The sequence below is a fragment of the Acanthopagrus latus genome, chromosome 23, assembly GCF_904848185.1.
Source record: "Acanthopagrus latus isolate v.2019 chromosome 23, fAcaLat1.1, whole genome shotgun sequence".
Classification (NCBI taxonomy): domain Eukaryota; kingdom Metazoa; phylum Chordata; class Actinopteri; order Spariformes; family Sparidae; genus Acanthopagrus; species Acanthopagrus latus.
Genome location: NC_051061.1, coordinates 17,900,245 through 17,920,947, shown reverse-complemented (window position 1 = coordinate 17,920,947; position 20,703 = coordinate 17,900,245). Strand labels below are relative to the sequence as shown.

At 43.0% G+C, this 20,703-nt stretch overlaps 1 protein-coding gene across 1 annotated transcript; it reads left to right on the top strand.

Annotated features, from left to right (window-relative positions):
* The first annotated feature begins 2,726 nt into the window (after positions 1–2,726).
* Positions 2,727–20,060, top strand: kcnh4a (potassium voltage-gated channel, subfamily H (eag-related), member 4a). Its single transcript, XM_037087865.1, has 16 exons — positions 2,727–3,686; positions 8,702–8,935; positions 9,052–9,183; positions 9,303–9,436; positions 10,086–10,338; positions 11,988–12,145; positions 12,608–12,815; positions 13,199–13,393; positions 13,486–13,685; positions 14,644–14,893; positions 14,987–15,201; positions 15,300–15,338; positions 16,018–16,385; positions 16,483–16,562; positions 16,801–16,877; positions 17,657–20,060. Exons 1-16 carry the CDS (start codon positions 3,611–3,613, stop codon positions 18,650–18,652), a joined length of 3,615 nt encoding a protein of 1,204 aa, XP_036943760.1. The 5' UTR covers positions 2,727–3,610; the 3' UTR covers positions 18,653–20,060.
* Positions 20,061–20,703: the final 643 nt, after the last annotated feature.

Sequence of the window (20,703 nt, the reverse complement as noted above, 5' to 3'; positions counted from 1 at the left end):
TCAGCTTCTTGACATCACTGAAGCATTTGACAACAAGCAGATGCAGTAGCTGATGTTGTGTTAACCCAAGTGAAGTCAGGTTTTTCTTGTTTACTCTAATTCTTTCCTTTATAGAGTCTATTACTGTGAAAAAAGGCTGAGAATTAAATAACTTTGAGGTGCAACAGGTTGGTTTAAAACTGTACAGTTACAAAACATTTACCTCCACACCACTATATTACGTCCTACTTAGTAGAAACTTGGTGTCGGTTTTAAGAAACAAAATATAAAGAGCAGCTGGAAACTGCCTACAGTGACCTTAAGTCAACTTCCAAAGTGCAGTTTGGGCGATATGAGAAGTGTTGTTCCTCCCCCACCCCCCAGTTAACTAGTGCAGCTACACTGAATCAAAGCCCAGCATCTCAGCTCACAGCTGAAAGTGGATCACAGTGTGAGAGCAAAGAAGACCACAAGATGGTGCTGATATAATTAAAAGGGAGGAAGGCGATGATGTGGAGAATTAAAATGATAATCTAGATTCAACTGTTCTACCATAATGTTTTTAGATTTGCTAACCAAGATATTGAACAAAGAATGTTTTACACCAATAACCTTGGGGATATAAACTGATCTCACCATTAATCAATGTATTTATTTACTTTTCACGGTCAAGGGATCGGTTCACCCACAAAGGAAAATGCGTTCATTGAGTTTAGCCACTTTTAGCTTAGCAGCCACGCTTAAAGTGAAACTCTCCCCAAAATGCAGCCTAAGCTTTTTTTGTGAATGTAAATGTGTCAGACCTTTGTGTAAAAGCATAATAACGACGAAAGAGGCACTTTTAAGATTTACCGTAGTTTCGTTTTCGGGTCAAGCTCATTTTCTCAGTGCAAGGGGCACTTTAACCATAGCATCAAAACTTCGATTTTTAACACTAAGAAGGCTCGACACAACATGAAACTTTGCTCGTAGCATCACCAGGCTCTCTACACATAAACACGAGCATTGAGAACATTGTCTGTGTACACAGAGTTCACTAAAAAGAATGTTTTTGGACAACTCACATTACCAGACGCTTGTTCCGCTCACCACCGTCCTGCCAGTGACAAGTGCTGATCTCAGAATGTGATGTAACCTGGAGGTGAGTTAAGGTGGAACGCTCCTAAAGCTTAGTTCCATATAAATGCATGGATAATTCGTTGTTTTGTTGTTAGTGAAAAGCAATGTTGACCTTGAAGCTGAAAAAGGAGCCTCATATAAGAAATAATATTAAAATAAAAAGCCAGAAAAGTTACATGAGATAGTGTATGGATAGTTGTTTGCTGGAAGACAGTAGCGCTCCACCTTAACTGTCCTCAAAGTTACATCACATTCCGAGATCGATACTTCTCGGCTGCCATGACGACTGCAAGCGCAACAAGCTACTGCTAACGTGAGGTGTTAGAGAAAACCTTCTTTTTAGTAAACTCTGTTTACACAAACAATGTTCTCAATGCTTTTGTTCATGTGTAGAGACCCTGGTGATACTACAAGCAAAGTTTCATGTTGTGTCGAGCCTTCTTAGTGTTTTAAAACTAGCAATTTTGATGCTATCGTAAAAGTGCCCTTTGCACTTAGAAAATGAGCGTGACCCAAAAACGAAAATACAGTCAGTCTTAAAAGTTCGCCGTAATTATGCTTTTGCACGAAGGTTTGACTCATACACATTCACAAAAAAAGCCTAGGTTGCCTTTTGGCGAGAGTTTCACTTTAACATTTGGATTACGCCTGAGGAGCTGTTCAGGGCCATTTTGTGTTTAGTGTCACTTTTTTCCAGTTGTTTCTTTACGTTGTAAAACGAGTCCCCGTCTACTTCAGCCGTTTGGGAAAACGCTGCGAGGCCGCTCTGCCGTGAGGCTCCAGAGATGATTTTTCTGACTAGAAAACTATAAATATTGAATGTTGTCAGATTTTTTTTTCACCATTTATTAACTGACTTGACCCAAAGTCCCACTCCTCGTTACGTAACACTTACCGTTTTTTCTGTGCGCAGCCTTCTGAGAACAGAAGTCATTTTATCTTCCATGGTGCAGATTGAAACTGCTGTGAATACAAATTAAGGGGAGCCAGATTGTTTTCCACAGCTGCCTGCCCGCGTTCTCAGTTGTGAGGCATCTGATGCTCATTTGAAACACCGCAGAGAGCTCAGCAAAACGTTTTAATGTGGTTATTTTATCATAATAATAAGATGAATGCTTATGTTGGCTGTAAAAGTGCATTACATCTGATGAAATGACTCTTGTGTGTACATCAGTATAAAAGTGAAGCATATTTCTGCAAACAGTCCAAACTAAAATAACTTGCGATGTGGAAGCTATCATTGGTTTTAATAGGCTTTTCATGGATGTGATTATAATGAGCTATGCGTCAACGAAATGTCAGGTCTCAGTGGGTGTGTGATTGTGCACAGCAGCCTCACTCTTCCGTATGGAACCTCGAGGAAAGCGGAAATGATCAAGGATGCTACGCAAAGATGTGTGTTTTTGTTTAGAAATGCCATCAGTGTCTTTGTGGGTGTACATGGAAGCTAACGCAGCAACTACCGCTGTGTGTGTGTGTGTGTGTGTGTGTGTGGGGGTGTTTGTTTATGCACATTACAGGTTGCAATGGAAATGTGAAATACATATGGGGATACAGACAGCCAGCTGATAGATCCTTCAAGCTGCCTCTACATCAAGCTTGGCCGTCGAGGATCTTTTGAGTCCTTGAGACAGACTGTGAATCATCATCCAGTTCTGCTCTTTTTTTAAACCTGACCTCCGACCTCCATATGTCCATGAAAGAGTGTGATTAATCTTTACATAAAAGTCTAACAAACAGAAAATCCAAGGCTCCCTTTTGCGAGTTTCACAGTCCTCGCAGTGTCCAGGATGAGCTCTTTGTATGCAACTGTTTAATGGTCGGCCGTTTGAGCAGCAGAACAGAACAGAGCAGTCTGTCGTCCTCTCCAGGTCCAGACGTGATGGAGAGGTGGAGTGAAAGTGAAAGAGGGAGAGCGGGCGGAGAAAGAAAGTGATGCCTAATAACTTCTCTGGGGAGCCAGAAAGTAGGAGGATGCAGGTTTTGCATGAGAAAAAAAAGAGAGAGAAGGTGAGAGAGATAACTAACAGAACACAGTGTGCAGCAAAGCAGGTCGGTCCAGGCTCTCCTACCAGAGACAGAGGGAGGGAGGGAGATAGAGATAGAGAGAGAGACAGAGAGAGAGGCAGGGGACTCTGATGTGGCACCAACCATGGTGAGGGGAGTCAGACTGACTGGAGGGAAGCTGAGGCTTCACTGTGATACTGGAGCAGCACTGAGAGCACAGGGATGCGCAACTGAAGCAGCTGAAATCTCAGTGTTGAGGGAGAAGCTGTAGAGCACTGCTGCAACACCTCCGAGCTCTCCCACCGTAGATTTTCTGTAGGGCGCAAGTAGGTGGTTTGCTCCCGACAGCATAGAGCAGGAACAGCCAGGACATCTCTAGAATATTGTGGAGTTACAGCGCCAGGAAGAGTGGCCGTGGTTTTATCTTTTCTGATCCTCTTTGGGGAGTCAACTAATGGAAACCGTTGTCTGAGAGTCTGCAGCCTTCTCTCCAGTCTGGTGCAAGATGCCCGTGATGAAGGGCCTCCTCGCCCCGCAGAACACCTTCCTGGAGACCATCGCAAACCACTTTGATGGCACTCGTAAGTATCTTATTGAGAAGAGATCCACTCGTTTCACAGTACAATTGTTTCTTGGAGTGCTTTTAAGAATTATCAAAGACAAACAACTATATTGTCACTAGGCAGTATTCCTAGACTACAATTCAAATTTAGTTTTGGCAATAAAAGCATTCAGTAAATCCTTTTTGGTTGTGCACACGTGTTTCTTTCAGCGTGCTGCATCATGAAAAACAGTGCAGTCATTGTGTTTCACTCTTCTTCTTCTTCTTCTTCTTCTTCTTCTTCTTCTTCTTCTTCTTCTTCTTCTCCTTCAGACATTCACATTGTTCAATTAGAAATCAAGATTCCAGCCAATAAATGAATCTCAGTTTTTAAAGCTGCAGCTCCGCCAGCCCAGCCCACTGCAGCTTTTAGGATTTTAGCCTTTGGCATTTATGTAACCCACTTTAGGATTGTGACTGGCTCTGAAAAACACTGCTGTCAACAAGTGTGTCCATCAATAGTGAGATCCAGTTATAAGATTACTATATGACAGTGAACCAGAACTAGAAATGGAGAACGGACAGCTCAGTCTCGGATGATACGGTGGAGCTGAAGAGCCACTTGTTGAGCCACAGCGCTGCTTATTAGGATGTTTCACTGTTGAGATCCGTGTGGTTTTTTTTACATTCAAGGTCTTCTTTATAAAACGATCCAGCAAAGAAATGTCCATTGTATTCTTCAACAGCAACATGAGAAGGTGTAGATCTTGCGTTTTTTCGTCTTTTTCTGTTATTTCAGATTGAAAACAAGGAGCAGCACTTTCTCCACACGCTTACCTGAGTATGTTTTCAGCAGGTTTAAAATGTTTCACACATGTTTTTCTTACACATTAAACTTTTACAGTTCTATTATTGTGGACTGTCGCAAAATATGTTGGTACATTCGGGACATCGATTTTTGCTTTGTGCATCCTTCTTGGTGTTTTTGTGCTACGGACGGTGTTATGGTCGCAGGAGAGGTGCAGCAAAATGCAAGGTCCAAACGAAGCAACGGAGGTGTTGATAGAAAGGATGAAAAGATTGGCTCGTGTTGTTGCTGCTGAAAATAGATGTCCCGATCAGCACCGGATCTGTGTCAGCGTAGTGTCACTCATTTCATAAGTATCTGATTCCAGAAGGAAAATTACAGAATTGTAACAAATACAATGACCAAGAAATGTAGCGGTCCAATTTGTAAGATAGTTGAATCCTGAGAAGTGACAAGAGATAAGAAAAGATAAGATCAGATAAGACTTTACTGATCCCTCACAGGGGGAATAAACTTGTTACAGCAGCTCATGAGCAGATGGGAGAAAAAGATGATTCTGTGAGAGATGATAAATGAAACAAGATGAAACAAGAATAATAAAAAATGAGGTAAAAATATTAATAAGAAAGATAATTACACTCCTTTCACATGCAGATATGACCAAGAATGACAATTGTGCCCATACTAACACACAATTATTATTTTTTTAAACTGTACAATATGATTGCACTATTTCACAGACATTGCTCTAAAAATGATAATATGTAAGATTTTGCATATAAATGTGACACAGCAGGACTTTGACTATCATCATACATGTGGATCAAATGAAAACTCTTCTCATGTGTTGCCAGTCTGAACCTTCCAGTCAGTAACATTATTCTATATATCTCTCCAAAGTGCACAAAGCAGTCTGCATCCGAATATGAATGATGTTAAGGACTGTTCATTCACGACTGCTATTTTAAGTTTTGTTGTACCAGCCTCCAGTCTGTTAGTGCTCATTCTGCCTCAGAATGAGTACAGAGTAGAAAAGTCATCAGCAGGCGCTGGACGAGCAGCTCTTTCCAGAACACGGTGGAAGGAGTGAGAGTGTATTTACGGGTCCGGACCTTGCATGTCATTTACAACTTCACACATTCACGTGCCACGACACTCTCTCTCCGTCTGACAAACAGATCGTCCGTTCCGTCTGTGAGACACACACACACGCACACACATCGTATGGCACATACACACTTTCTGAATCTTAGCTGCCACAATACTGTGCGCGGATTGAGCTGAGTGGGAGGTGAAGGGGCCAACTGACAAAGAGATGGCTGCAGAGCTGAGCACTATTCAGTCAAAGAACTGCCTTGAAATCTCACTCTCGGCCTGAATTGAAAAGCCTTTTCTGTGTGAGCACATCTTTGTGAGGGGATGCTGATGTCTGAAAGTCTATTTCAGCTGGTGTCTCACTGCAGAAGAATACAAACATGCTGTGCAGGGTTCAGGGGAATGCAGATATTCATGTGACCCTCTGTTTGCAGGGGAGTAATGCATTAAGTCATAAAGCTATTGAAGTATTATCGAGGTCTTGAACAGTCATCCCTGACATTTTATTGTCAGGGATGACTGAGTATTATTTATTCCTGATGGTTTCAGTGATGTACTAGTACAGTAGCAGCAGCAGAGAGACGTAGATTTTTTTCCCTCCCCTCCTTGCCGACAGACTCTTCTGCTAATTGCATGGGTAGGTGTTGGCATTGCACTTCTCTCCTCTTCATAAGTGCTGTCATGGATAATTATTGACGAGCATCACATCGCTTGAGTGACTGCAGTTTAAGTGAAAGGAAGCGCTCGGAGGACGGCCAGTAGGACTGGAGAGTGTAAGGATGATTTAAAAAAAAAAAAAAAAAGGGATTCACTTGACTAAGAAATTACAGTTCTTTTGTTACATAATCAATCACAACACGCGCTGATTTTTGTTCTGTCCACACTTGGATGTGAGCGCTTACTGACAAGAAACCACTGATGCACAGTTCTTTGGCCAGCAGGCTGCGATGGCTTGTTAAGTTTCTTCTGAATAATATGAAGCCATAGAAACAGGCTGAGGGAGAGGGGAAAGATGTGATGGAGATAAGCCTCTGCTCTTGCAGGCGACAGCTAAGAGACAAGAGCCCGACTAATTTGCACTATATTGATAATTGATGTGTGCGGGTGATGAGGTAATTGGGGAAAAATCTGTGCTTCGGTTTTAGTCATTTCATCGTTCAGGTTGGGAGCACGTGAGCAATCAGAGTCACGCAGGTCTGCTGCTGAATGCAGAATCAAATATGAATTGGGACGAGGATAATACCGCAAACACTTTATTGGCTACATCTCAGTTTCCAGAGGCTTCAGTGTCTTGGTAACCCCCCCGTTGATAGAAATTGCAGGGTTGCCATATGTTTTATTTTTTTTTCCTGCACACATTGCTATGGCAACGCAAGCATAGATACAGTAGATCATAAGTTAGGTTCTTGCTGGATTTAGTGCACACTTACCAGACAGAAAGTAATCACACATCACTGGACGCACGTCTTCTCCTCTGGAAGGAACACTTGTTGAAGGGCCCCTCGATGCCATGATTACTTTTTCTGTATAAGTGTCACATCAGGTGGATCTAAAGCTGTGTGCATCTGAATAAACAGTGATATTATTATCAGTGTGTGTGTGTGTGTTTACACTCTGAAGTTTAAGGGAAGAAACAAAGAATCAGTCTCATTAAAGCCAGTCACTGCGGGTGCTCGGTGTTGCCTCTGCAGCTATGTCATCGTTATATTGTACAGTGTTCTCGCTGCATAGTCAAACAAAGATGGTTATATGAAATCTAATCCACCCGCATTCAGAGAGCAACTGAACGAAATGAAAGAAGACACTCGGTTGACTCGGCCTGTCTGTCTAAATATTGAAGGGATATATGGCTGTGTGCAGCCTAATGAAGGCAGACATGTCACTGAGTGATGGCCATGACTTTATGATAAACCCCAGTGCACAACCCCGTATCGTTTATTTTTTTTCATCGTATGAAAAATGGATTCACTCTGACTATTTCACTGTCGGTTACAAAAGAGACGAACAGCATCTTGCAGCTGAACCGTCAGTGTTCAGTTTGGTCGAATTGCAGATTCATGATTATTTTCTTCGGCTTCACCGCCCACACTTAATGCCCTGAAATGACCTTCCAGCAGTAAATAACAATGTTAATGGAGATTTTTTTTCTTTCTTTTTTCTTTTTTTGCAAACAAGGTTTTCTTCTCTGTTGTAAGTGATTTCACAAAGCTCTTGTGTCCTCCATTTTTTCTCTGGCATTAAAGAGTGTTCCTGACGCACAGAAAGCATTCTCATGGGAGCGTGTGCCGTTATGTAATATCTGAAAGTTTTGGTTAACATATGCTTCTAAGCTTTGTGAGAGGGTTTGTGCGATTTTTAAATGTATTTTTACTGTGCATAAGCTCCTGCAGAAATATGGAATCATAAGGAATAAACAACAGCTTTTCACTTAAACAAATGCACTTGTGCAAACGTTGATTTATCAGCCGGAAGCAACATGAGTCAAACTAGCTAACTGACATGAGGCTCAATCTAGTTTAATGCTGTTTCTCAAGATCCCGAGTTGATTACTGAGTTATCTTAAGAAGACAAAGTTTAAAAATGCTGATTTGTGGGTCAAAGTGGTTAAAGTTAAGGTAATGGTTACGTGCAAGTCTCCAGGGATTGAACATTTGAATGTGTGTGTGTGTGTGTGGGTGTGTGTTTGTGTGTAGGTGCGTCTGACTGTGTAAATACTAAATCAATTGCAGAACCGGTGGCAGGATGCGACCACGCTCCGCATGCTTATTAAGGGCTAAAGCGTCGCTGGTCTCCCATGGAGCCAGCTGGGACCCTGCATCTATCCTTCAGACTTCATGCACACCAGCAGCTTACTTCAAAGCCCCCTCTGATGTACACTAGACTATTTCAGGGCTCTGAGCTGAAGGCAAATAGAATGTCTCCGATAGAGAGTAAAAAAAACAAAGGTTGTTTTCTGTTTTAGTGCCTCAACAAATAAGTCAAATCTGGAGAGGAACGGAAAGAGAAGAGTCAACCAACGAACGCGGTCGCCTCGTCTGAACGTTACACTCTGAGCTGCATTGAAAACCACAAAATATCTCCTGTTGTTCCATCATTTCTCCAGGTCACACTGTAGCTTCACCTCCAACCTTCTTTTTCCATTTCCCTCACAGACAGTAACTTCCTCCTGGGTAATGCTCAGGGACGTTACGGCCACCCCATCGTGTACTGCTCCGATGGGTTTTGTGAGCTGACCGGCTTTGTTCGGAATGAGGTGATGCAGAAAACGTGTACCTGCGGCTTCCTCCATGGAACCGAAACCAGCGAGAGTGTAATCCAGCAGGTGGACAAAGCGCTGGAGGGCCAGCAGGAGTACCAGGGAGAAGTGTGCTTCTATAGGAAAAATGGTGAGGACTATATCCATGTGATCACGCAGACACTTTTCAATCTCGCCTTTTTGGGGTTAGGACTGTCTTTAATGTATCGGGTGATCTCAGTGTAATACCTTTTCCAATGTCTGCAGGGAATCCATTTTGGTGCCTCCTGAATATCGTGCCAATTAAGAATGAGAAAGGTGAGGTGGTGCTGTTCCTCTTGTCCTTCAAGGACATCAGCGAATCATACGGGAAGAGTCATCACTACAGCCAAGGAGACGGTGAGGCCTGGCTGTTGGTTGTCTCACTTCAAAATGTCGTGCTGCACGTTCTTGTATAAAGATTTAAGCCTAAGACAGGATCTGCCTTTTTATTCTGAGTGTCATGTTTTTGCTCACAGGTATGTCAGAAGCTGCTCATCAGAGCAGGAAAAGCCACCGGTCACACTTTTCCCAAGCTCGAGCGAGAGGGAGGACTATCCTGCAACAAGTGACCAACCTGTTCTCCAAGAGGGGCAAGAGAAAACTGGCTGATGTGAGTGAAAAACTCCCTGGATCAAACATCATTAAACCTACGATAATGATAGAATATTGTTGATAAATTGATCTTATATCATTATCTTGAGATGAGACACCATTCTCAAGACTTTTTTTTAAAGATCTTAATCAATGAATGATGTAGATCTGAAATTTTTGTTTTTCTGTCTATTATCTGAGTTACCATCAACAGACGTGCAGTGAAATTGTACCTCTCAGGAAAATCAGAAAATGTGCCTTACTTCTTATCCATGACAATCTTCAAACCACTGCAAAATAAATTGTATATATAAACACGTATGAATTGATTCAAGTCTATTCAAAATGTACAGTAAAACGTACTTTTAACGATGATGGCGGTGGATGATTATAATCGGGCTCCCAGGCTAACTAGTCTCTCATGCTGAGCTGATTGCTGTGTGTCAGCACCACCTCAGCACGCACTGAAGGAAATCACATCCTATGTACTTTTCTTTCTTTCTAAATAAAAATAGGTTTCATTTATCCAAAGAATTCATTGTAGGACAGCGTTCATGGTTCAGGCTCAGCTCAAGATTAGTACATATATAATCTTAGCGTCCTCCCTCCTCAAGTTCTACGTTGCTTTGAGGATCTTTTTGTGACTTTTATGTGCGCTGCCTTTTCAGAGCGTGTTCCAGAAGCCGTCTCTACCTGAGTACAAGGTTGCGGCCGTGAAGAAGTCACGTTTCATCCTGCTTCACTACAGCATCTCGAAGGCCCTCTGGGACTGGCTCATTCTGCTGGCGACCTTTTACGTTGCCGTCGCCGTGCCGTACGACATCTGCTTTGTCAGTCCCGACGAGGGCAGCGACCATCACTCATTTGTCAGCCGCAGCACTATAGGCAGTGACATAGCAGTGGAGATGCTCTTCATCCTGGGTACGATGCATTTATATTTGATTAAAGGGACGGTTCAGACCAAAATCAAAAATGTTTTTTGGCCCTGCAAGCTGAGCGCTACAGCTACAGTGAAGAGGAAAAATGTGCATCTTTGATTTTGCAGTGCTGCCCTTTTAATATATGTCATCATATAATGTTTGTAGTTGTGTCATTTTGTGCTTCAGTATTATTCTCAATGATAAAAAAGGAATTTGAACACCAACTTGTAAACAACTTCAGTTTACAAAACCCTGCCTCCAAATAGTAGGCGATTGTATTCTTCTTTCAGTAAGATAATTGGTGGTTTGCGCCCATATAATTTTAAAGTAACATCTCCTACACTGATTGCAGGCTGCGCACCAGCGGACCTGACCTTCATGGCGAAGCATCTTGAGCGGCGTTATGAAGAGACAACAATGTTCGCTTTAAATTAAGAACAAACACAGTTTTTCCAGAGTGCAGCAGCAGCTGTTTCCCTGGCGATGGCTTAAACATAACCACACCTCCCACCTTTTCCTCGCCCACGCAGCGTGTCCCTGTTGCCCCAGGTTACCGATCATAATTAGATTTCTCTCACTTCGTCCCACTTTTCCCTTCCGAAAGAAGTGTGATAGCACATCTGTCATGAGGCTGACTTCCTCGCTCTCAACAAGTTTGTCTAGTGGGGACAGACAGTGACACTCGCGCTCAAAATTAACTCACCTGGATTAACAGGCTGCCTCTGTGTGAAAGTAAATTATTTTTAGTGCAAGTTTCAATGACGAGTGGAGGCTAAATGATGAACGCTTGTTCCCAAACCAGTTTCATTTCAGTCCACGCACGCGCTCCATTCAGTCTCAATGTCTGTGCAAGTGAAGGTTAAATACACTGCCAGGGAAATATTAAATACATTCTGTTATGTCTTGGATAAACTGCTAACTTATTATTCCTGGCAACAATTGAGTGTGTTTCTAATGCTCAGTGAAGTACTAGAAAGAGTTTTTCTCCAAATAAATGGTGAAAAATGCTCTCAGATACTTTTGTTTCGCCTCGAATATCAATAGGAAGGCTTTTTAAAGTGTAAGTTTTTCAAAATTCACCTCCTTAAAGGTGCAATGTGTTAGAGTTTTAGTTAGGAAACTAACTTAAAATTACAAACAGAATGTGAAAAACAGCACTTTTGACATCATGATGATTACATATTGTGTTGGAGAGATATCCACTGATGTTAGCATGCTAACCAGCTAGCCCCAACCCATCGCAGTCCAGGTGGTGGAGACACACGACCCCCCCGATTCCCAAGCTCCTGGTCTGAATCACTAGCTGCACGGCTAACTGAGCTGACTAGATGAGGCAACTGCTGTTAGCAGCAGTTAGCGATTACTCTGCTGATATGCTGCCCCTCATTTGATTTGAAAATGAATTTGACAGATGGCCAGTTCTCAGATTTTGCACCTTTAAGAGCTACCACAGCTAATATTGTAATATCAGGAAATCAAATGGAGAGTTTTACAATGTAAGACTGAAGATAATTTCTATATAGATTACTATAACTAGTCTGAGTAAACTCAGATTAGGCCTAAATGTTTCATGTAGTCATGTAATGTTTTTTCTTTGGATGTGTTATTTCTGTTTGGTGATGGATTTCTTCTGCTTCTGCTCCTTTTCAGACATCATCCTGAATTTTCGCACCACCTACGTGAGTCAGTCAGGTCAGGTGGTGTACGACGCCCGATCCATTTACCTCCATTACTGCACCACCTGGTTCTTTGTGGATCTGATCGCAGCTTTGCCCTTTGACCTTCTCTACGCTTTCAACATCACAGTGGTAAGATCACTGTTTACTTGGAGTTCACTCAGCACTCAAGGTCTTTTTACTTTCCTGGCCAACTCTAAGACCAGCCAATGTTTTAGTCGTGTTTCTGCCCTCAGAGCATCGGACTGGAGATGATTATCCCTCCGCATTCAGCCACTTCACTGAGCATCCTTGTTTGCGTGCTCGCGTCAGTTTCATCCTCCAGATGAACACTAGTGCTTCTCATGGATTAGACTTACTTTGCCACAGGGCTCAGCTGACGCACAAAGACATCTCACTAACTTCGGCCTTGGTTTTGCTGAATCTAACACTCGTTAAAAACTTTTCTGACTTCTACATTCAGAGCAAAGGCTTCTCAATAGAGACAATTGAATCAAAGTTAAAAGACGAAAAGAGGGCCCCAGGTTTTACAGATAAATCCATCTGATTATTATATTATATAACAAGTTTGAATGTTCTGCTGTGTTTGTCTAGACCTCGCTGGTGCACCTGTTGAAGACAGTTCGACTCCTCCGTCTGCTGCGCCTGTTACAGAAACTGGACCGCTACTCCCAGTACAGCGCTGTGGTCCTGACCCTGCTCATGTCTGTGTTTGCTCTGCTGGCTCACTGGATGGCTTGTGTCTGGTACGTCATTGGACGCAAGGAGATAGAAAGCAGTGACCCCGTAACCTGGGACATAGGTGAGCACCACTGAATCAAGAGTATAATGCTCATCCTCACTCATTAGGCCGCTCGGTGACATTTTTTTAGAGAGTCTCCCGGCAATCCCAAAGGGCCAGGACCGCGAGTCATGCTTGAACGCCTGAATGCTTCAGCGTCCTTTCAACCTCTAGCTTTTCTCCTCTCAGTACAGAGGAAGACCAGGTCACAGCGTAATTCCATTATGTCACCAGTAATGAATTATATCAGTCTACATTATATCACCCATTACCCATTATATCACTTGCCAAAGGCGAAAGGGTCGTCCATTGAGGTGGACACAAAGAAAAAATAAAAACAATGATTAGTCACCTTCGACACCCACATCACTCTTATACAACCACCATCTGACCTCGCTCCCCAGGCTGGCTGCAGGAGCTGGGAAAGCGTCTGGAGACACCGTACATCAACAGCACCATGGGTGGGCCCTCCATGCCCAGCGCCTACATCGCCTCCCTCTACTTCACCCTCAGCAGTCTCACCAGCGTTGGTTTTGGCAACGTGTGTGCCAACACAGATGCTGAGAAAATCTTCTCCATCTGCATTATGCTTATGGGCGGTGAGTTTATTGTGGCTCACACAAAAAAAAATCCCAGAATTCTGACAAATGTTCTGAGGGTGTCATGATCTCACTCGCTCTCGTGCCTCCAGCCCTGATGCACGCAGTGGTCTTTGGTAACGTGACGGCCATCATCCAGCGCATGTACTCCCGCCGCTCTCTCTACCACACCCGGATGAAGGATCTCAAGGATTTCATCCGTGTGCATCGGCTCCCTCAGCAGCTGAAGCAGAGGATGCTGGAGTACTTTCAAGCCACTTGGTCGGTCAACAACGGCATCAACGCCAATGAGGTGGGTAAAGAATCACAGATTTGAAGCGCTTGGCTGTGATACATCTTAATATTATAGTCATAATACAAACTTTTTTCTTCTCTCTGTAATAAGTGACTTTACAGTGTGGGATTTGTCCAATGTGTGGGCTGCAGAAACGTCTTTTTTTTTCTGCAGAAAAGTACAGACTGTGTGGGTGCTAGTTTCTACATTCATAAATGTCGTCCGTGATATGTGGGTCACCTCAAACTCTCAGGAGTCTTATTCTACTTCCTTAAGTAGACGTCACATTGTTTCAAATAGAACTTCAGTAACAATGCCGGGGCCGATCTAGGAGAAGTTCCCTGTAATTACAAGAGTAGGAGTTGAAATAGAGAGAATGCTCATTAACACCCTCGCCACCACCATCTGTAGATAATTAATTCCCTGTTGAAGGTAACAGACATAGCTGCTGGTTTCTGAGAGCGTGGTGGCTTTAACACCTCAAGCCTGTTTTTACTGAGCAGCTTGGCACATCATGTGAGTGCATCGACCTGTAAAATCGCAATCTCTACTTTGTTCTGGTCTTGTATTCGGCAGCCGTGGGTATTAAAGTATTAAAGGCTGTTAAAGCGGCAGTAACTCAAGGAAAAATGTCCACCTCGAAGGAGAAGTCTTGAAAATTCAAAATATTGTGTCTTTAAGTACTTTAAAAGTGCGGAGAGAGAGATTTTTTTTTTTTTTCTACAAGCAAACCAGGCATTTGCTGTGCAGTTGCAATTGGTTAGGTTCAGAGAAACATTGCGGTTTGGCTTAATATAATTACGTTTTGTTTCAAATCACAATCATATGATGACAGCAGCTGCTTGAAACTGCTGCTCTAAATTGGTTAAAAGGGACAACAACATGGCTCAGAGACGTGACAGTATTTTGCAGATTCATTTCTCTATCGAATACATTTCAGTGGCGAAGACTTACTTCTTCTTGACCGCTTCTTTAGCTGCTGCACGACTTCCCAGATGAACTGCGGGCTGACATCGCCATGCACCTCAACAAAGACATCCTGCAGCTGCCGGTGTTTGAGCGAGCCAGTAGAGGTTGTCTGCGCTCCCTCTCCCTGCACATCAAGACCTCCTTCTGTGCGCCAGGGGAATACCTTATACGCCACGGAGATGCTCTACAGGCAAACTATTTTGTCTGCTCGGGTTCCCTGGAGGTTCTTAAAGATGGAATGGTGCAGGCCATCCTTGGTCAGTGTGCATCAAATAGGAAACATTTCCTTTCTTTTCAGCTGTTGCTCAGCTTGTTGTAACTCCTCTGTTTTAACTGAACCCCCCCCACAGGCAAAGGGGATCTTATTGGGGCTGACCTTCCGGGTCACGGCCAGGTGATCAAGACAAATGCAGATGTGAAGGCGCTGACCTACTGTGACTTGCAGTACATCAGTGTGAGAGCCTTGAGGGAGGTCCTCGAGCTGTACCCAGAGTATGGCAGCCGGTTCAGCTCTGACATCCATCACAACCTCACCTACAACCTGAGGGAGGGCAGTGAAGCTGACGTAAGACATTCAATTATCCTGCTCGTAAGCAACAACATACCTATACTTCACCAAATATAGAATATGTGTCTAATCTCTTGTTCATTCAATGTCTCCAGGGAGTAAAGAAGTTCCCATGGTCCTCCAGGCAGTCTCAGGTAAGAGTGTTCACTGAGGTGATTAATTATCAGTTTCAGCACGATCTGTATTTACATCACAGTGAAACAGTCTCTGGTTTGTTTCAGTTTAACATTTTGATTTAGCACTGACTGTACATGCATTATTTTACTTATTTGACACCAGAAATTAAGTTTGGATCCTCGACTGTATCAGTCAATTATTGAAAATAATATGATGATGATAATGATCAAGCAATTTATTCTCATTACTATAAGGAAGCCCTGAGAGGCGAATGAGGGCAGGGAAAAAATCTGTTTATTTTTTTTTAAATCCACAAAAAGTTATGGAAAGCATATTCTATTTATTTCTTATGCCAGGATCATTTTTCTTTAAGGTCTAGAGTGAGAGTAAAGTTTAATTTCTCCATGCACACTAAACACATGGTACCTACTGTAAACTGTAAGTTGTCAAGCCATGTTACATTATTGACATGTGTTGTGTTTAGTGTGCATGAAGTATAACAAAACATATTTTTTAGAAAACTGATCCTGACAATAACAAGCCTCTTGGCAAAACTTTTACCCATCCTTACAAACTTTAAAAACTGGGAGTAATTGAAAATGGATCATCATAATGTACGTATTTATTCATTTTGCCTCTCAGAGCTTCTGTATTTCCCCGAATGAAAGAAAACATCGCTTTCCATTACCTCCTCAGGCTCATGCGTCTATGGACCATAAACTTCCCTTCATTATCGAGGCAGATGATGAAGAAAATGGAGAAGACGTGAGACACTCTCAGCAGAGGAGAGTGCCTCTGCTGCATGGAGTGGGCAGCCCTGTTCGCCAGCCCTGCCTCAGCACCCTGCTAGGGGAGGAGTTCCGCCACATCAACGTGCTCCGCCTCTGTCGATCACCTGTTCAGGACGGTCGAGGAAGCAGCCCCTCTCCTCAGCCATTCGCCAGTGAGGAGCAGTGTCCGTCTCCTTTGCCCAGGTTCACCAGTGATGTGGGCTTCAACCATCGGCCCACCAGGTTACTCATGCCATCCTTACCTTGTGTCAGTCCCCTGAACCTCAGCCCCAGGTAAGCTCTTCATCCTGCTTTACCCTAAATATGATGCAGTGAATCAGTTTGCATCTATTTAAAAAAACGATGCAACTCTGATTTGTGTCTCCTCTAGGGTCGTGGATGGAATTGAGGACAACGGTCACACATTTCAGTTTAATGTAGAGCAGAGCGAGACAAAGACTAATGTAACAGGTAAAGTCCCCCTGAGCACTGCGATGGATGAACTACATTGGATTGGGGACAGCAAACATCTTGATTTAAAACCCTTTTCAGGAACAAGTGCTGAACTCTAAATCGTGCAAGGTTGAAAAGGCATAGGAGGATATCAGATTTGCGTCACTTTCATACATTGATTTCTCTACATTCAACCAGTGCCTGGTACAGTCCATCTCAGATCAGCTGTATTTCTTTATTTTTCCTCCTTTTTCAGATCGGTTCCAGGTGAATGCTAACCTGCTTCTGGAGACTGAGGAAGTGAGACAGAACATCAGCAAACTGAACAAAGAGGTATGGTCAATATTAGATCCAACATAGTAATATTAAAATGGGAAAATGGGATTAAATGAACTTTAAATATGTAATATGTTTGATTCCTGCTTTAAAATGTCTGAAAACTGCATTTGTTAGCCCAGTGTTGAGGCTGCGTTTCAAAAACATTACCCCGCCTGTCAACATTTATGCTTCATTTGTGTTTTATTCACCCCAAACAGATTTCTTTACTGTACATTGGCCGTAAGCTAGTGTGCAATGGGGCTATGTATGTTCATTAAGTAAAATGGGAATACATTCCCCCTCCAGCCCCAGTCAGTAGTCAACATTACAGCACATAAACTGCGGGTCGCTGCTGCAGTCAGGTTGATTAACAGGAGGGAGGATAAATACACTTTTTAAGCCCAAAAGTTTAAAAGAAGACGTCTCTGAGCTCCTGTTATGTCAGTAAACAGCTCTGGATCAGAGCAGGATCTGATATGACTCTGGATGTTTATTCCTCCAGAAGTTCTGTTTCTTTTACCTGGGTCTCTGCTCTCAAGCTAGCTAGCAGGCTAAGCCCCCCACATGACACTCATAGAGACGCCCAGTAGCTGAGATGATGTACTGAGCATTTAACTACAGAGAATCATAGAAACACAGTGCTACTTGTAGTATTCCTGTAATGGTTGTGTGATCATTCATAGGCATTTGTGCTGCTGAAAATGCACCCCAGGGTCAAGACACCTCAGTAACAAAATACCAAGATAAAAAAAAGAAATGTAAAAAATATATATGTTATTTTTTTTTTCTTTCAGGTGAACAACTTGAACCAAGAAGTATCCAACCTGGCCAAGGAGCTTCACAACATAATGCATTTCCTGCCGTCCCATATGGCCATGCTCCATTATACTCCTCCTGTCTCCACATATTCCTATACCACACAGATGACTCCAAGTCCTAGTGTGACTGCTTCCAGCAACTGGCAACCCCATGTCCCTTTAAACATCGCCACAGGGCTGCACCTCCATCACGAAGCAATCAGCCACCCTGCCAGAAATGTGTGGGGCTGCAGTGGGATGTCCTCCCAGGGCAGAAGTCCCACCTTGCTGCGCTCTTCAAGCCCGATGTCGTCCTGCTTACACCTGTGCTGCTCTGACAGAGAAGGAGCTGCCGCACACAGGTTGCAGAGCCCGTGTGGCACCTTCCAAACCTCCAGAACAACTCCGAACTCTCCCTACATGACCCACCCGCATGCTCAGGGAGGTCCGTCCCTCCTGGCCCTCAGCTCTGCCTTCAGCAGCTTCCCGGGGATTTGTCAGGCTCCGCAGGTGGGTTACAATGCAACTATCCCCACGATGAGCAACTCTCACTCTCTGTGCTCCACAGTCAATTCTGGCTACTCCCTTCCATCACTGACTGTTCAAACCAACTCAGATCCCGCACATCAGACCGGCTCCCAGACACCCATCCACTCCTCCATCACTCCCGTTGGCCAGCCGCAGTATCACACCACCTTCAGCGCTCTCTCCTCTTCTGGAGTCCACATGTCGGTCTGCACGGGGCACAGTCAGAGCCTGCAGGGCTCCATCAGCGGTCCCAGGCTGAATGACCCTGTAGGATCCAGCCCTGTCCGCCACACACAGGACCCTGCATGTTCCCTGCTGGGGCAGGCGATGGCCAGAGACTGTAGAGCTCCACTGTATCATGAGACGACGGACAATATTGAATTTCTCGGTATGAGCAACAGCACTTTAACTGTAGAAGTTCAACCACCTCACTTGGACATGGAGGAAACACAGATCCTGCACTGATGACCTCTGTGTTTTGTTGTGTTACTCTATGATAGTGATGAATTTGTACCTTTAAAGACTTTCAGTGTTTTCAAGTTCCACCAAATAGAATACACAAACCTCTGCAGACACCCTATCACCACCTCTGAATACAACTTAAATTTGTTTATTGCTTACTGGTCTGCAGAGACAGTAAACAGATAAATATTCACCCAGACATGCACCAGTCACTCTCTCTCTCTCTTTAGTGTTTCATTTTATATTTATAAAAACAAACAGTTTTTTACTATAAGGCATTATATCTGCTATCACCACAGAGTTTATACCAGCCCAGTGTGACCAGGCTTCAGATGCAGGTCATGAGTTACGGGTACGCAGCGCCACTCAGTGGTGAGAGTCAGGCGGAACAGCAAACGGCTCATACTCCTTCAGAGGAGAACACTTGAATAGGATATTCATGTGATTATTCACCTTGAAACCAAGTACAGATGTACAGTCATTGATAGATTTTATTTATTCATCTATTTATTTTTACTTTTTTATTGCAGCTATTTAAAAAAAAAAAACCCATGTGAGCGCTCAGCAGATGGAGGACGAGGCATGGCTGACATTGTTTGATATTTTGAGTTTTTAAGGTGCTTAACTTTTTTTTTTTCTACTTTTTCTTTTTCTTTTAATTTGTGGAGGAAACACTTACAGAATAGTCATGGAGCAATTCATAGTCCTTCAGTATACTTCACACAGCAGTCCTTCACAATGCACCTGTTGCAATCAGTATACATATTAACATGAAGGAGAAGGCAGCATGGTAAGAAGCCTGTAATTCCCACATCTCTCCCTCACAGCTGAACTCCTGAACCTTTGACCATAATAAGATTCTCAAACAGTGTGAAAACCTTCGCTGTGTGTGTCATACACTTACGGTTGACTTAATTTGCAACATGAGCAAGTTTTTAACTTAGGAAAGAAGATACTGAGGATGGTGCTCTATGACCTGTCTTCACCAACACAAACGTGTATACTCACCACACAGGCCTCCTCTTTGTAACCCTGAAGCTCTGAAGTGTTGGCTGTAATTCTGATGTACGCTAGTATTAGCATGGTAATTGTAAACACAAAGAACAAACAGGTGATCGACAGGGTCGCGCAAGCAGAAAAAAGTGTTGTGTTTTTTGGTTGAAAGAAGCAAATTTTATTTTTGCACAAAAGATGAATTATAACATCCCCTGGATCATAATGTTCGTTAGAAACATAATGGTCTACCATCTACATTATTCTAGGCTGCATGCTTCGTTGTGTCATCTGCCAGCGTGAATGTCTCTCAGACTCAAAACATAGACTTAGACTGTCTGCTTAACTGATACATTTTGGAAAAGTTTTTTTTTTTCTTTTCTGCAATAGATTCATTAAAATGACTCATAGAGACCTCCTTCAGTCTGATCTCCTTTCTCTGGCAGAGTGTCTGTTCATAATTGAGTCCCACAGTTGAAAAAAGCAAGCATCCCATCTGCAGGGGCCCTGTCCTCGCTGCAGCAGCCTGGGGTCCGGGCCCTCATTCATCATCAGTTCATTTATCAATGACGCCACAGTCATCCCCCCACTCTCTCTCATCCCACCTCCTGTCATCTCTCCAGGCTGTCCTGTCAATAAAACCTTGAAGGGAAGGAAAAAAGAAAAAACAAACTAGACATGTACAACATATAATAGAAGATAAATATAGGACATTAACATGAATAATACTGCAAATTGAATTTGCTTGGGGTTATAAAGGTAAAAAGAAATAAACAAGAAAGGTACTACATAACACATCATTCCTCTTTGAAAAGATATTTGCATAGCTTAACAGTTGTGTTACTTTTTTGCAGTGTTAATAACTGCCAGAGTTTTAATATATTCTTTAAGCTGTCACAGGAAACCTATAAAATTATTAATTACATCATTAATAAGTTCCCAATAAAGTCTGTGTCATGTTTTTTTGTGTGCAAAGTAAGCTACGTAATGACATTTTCTCACTCAATTTTGAAATCATCATGCATTTTACACAATGTGTAACTTACCAGTGGAGCCCAAAA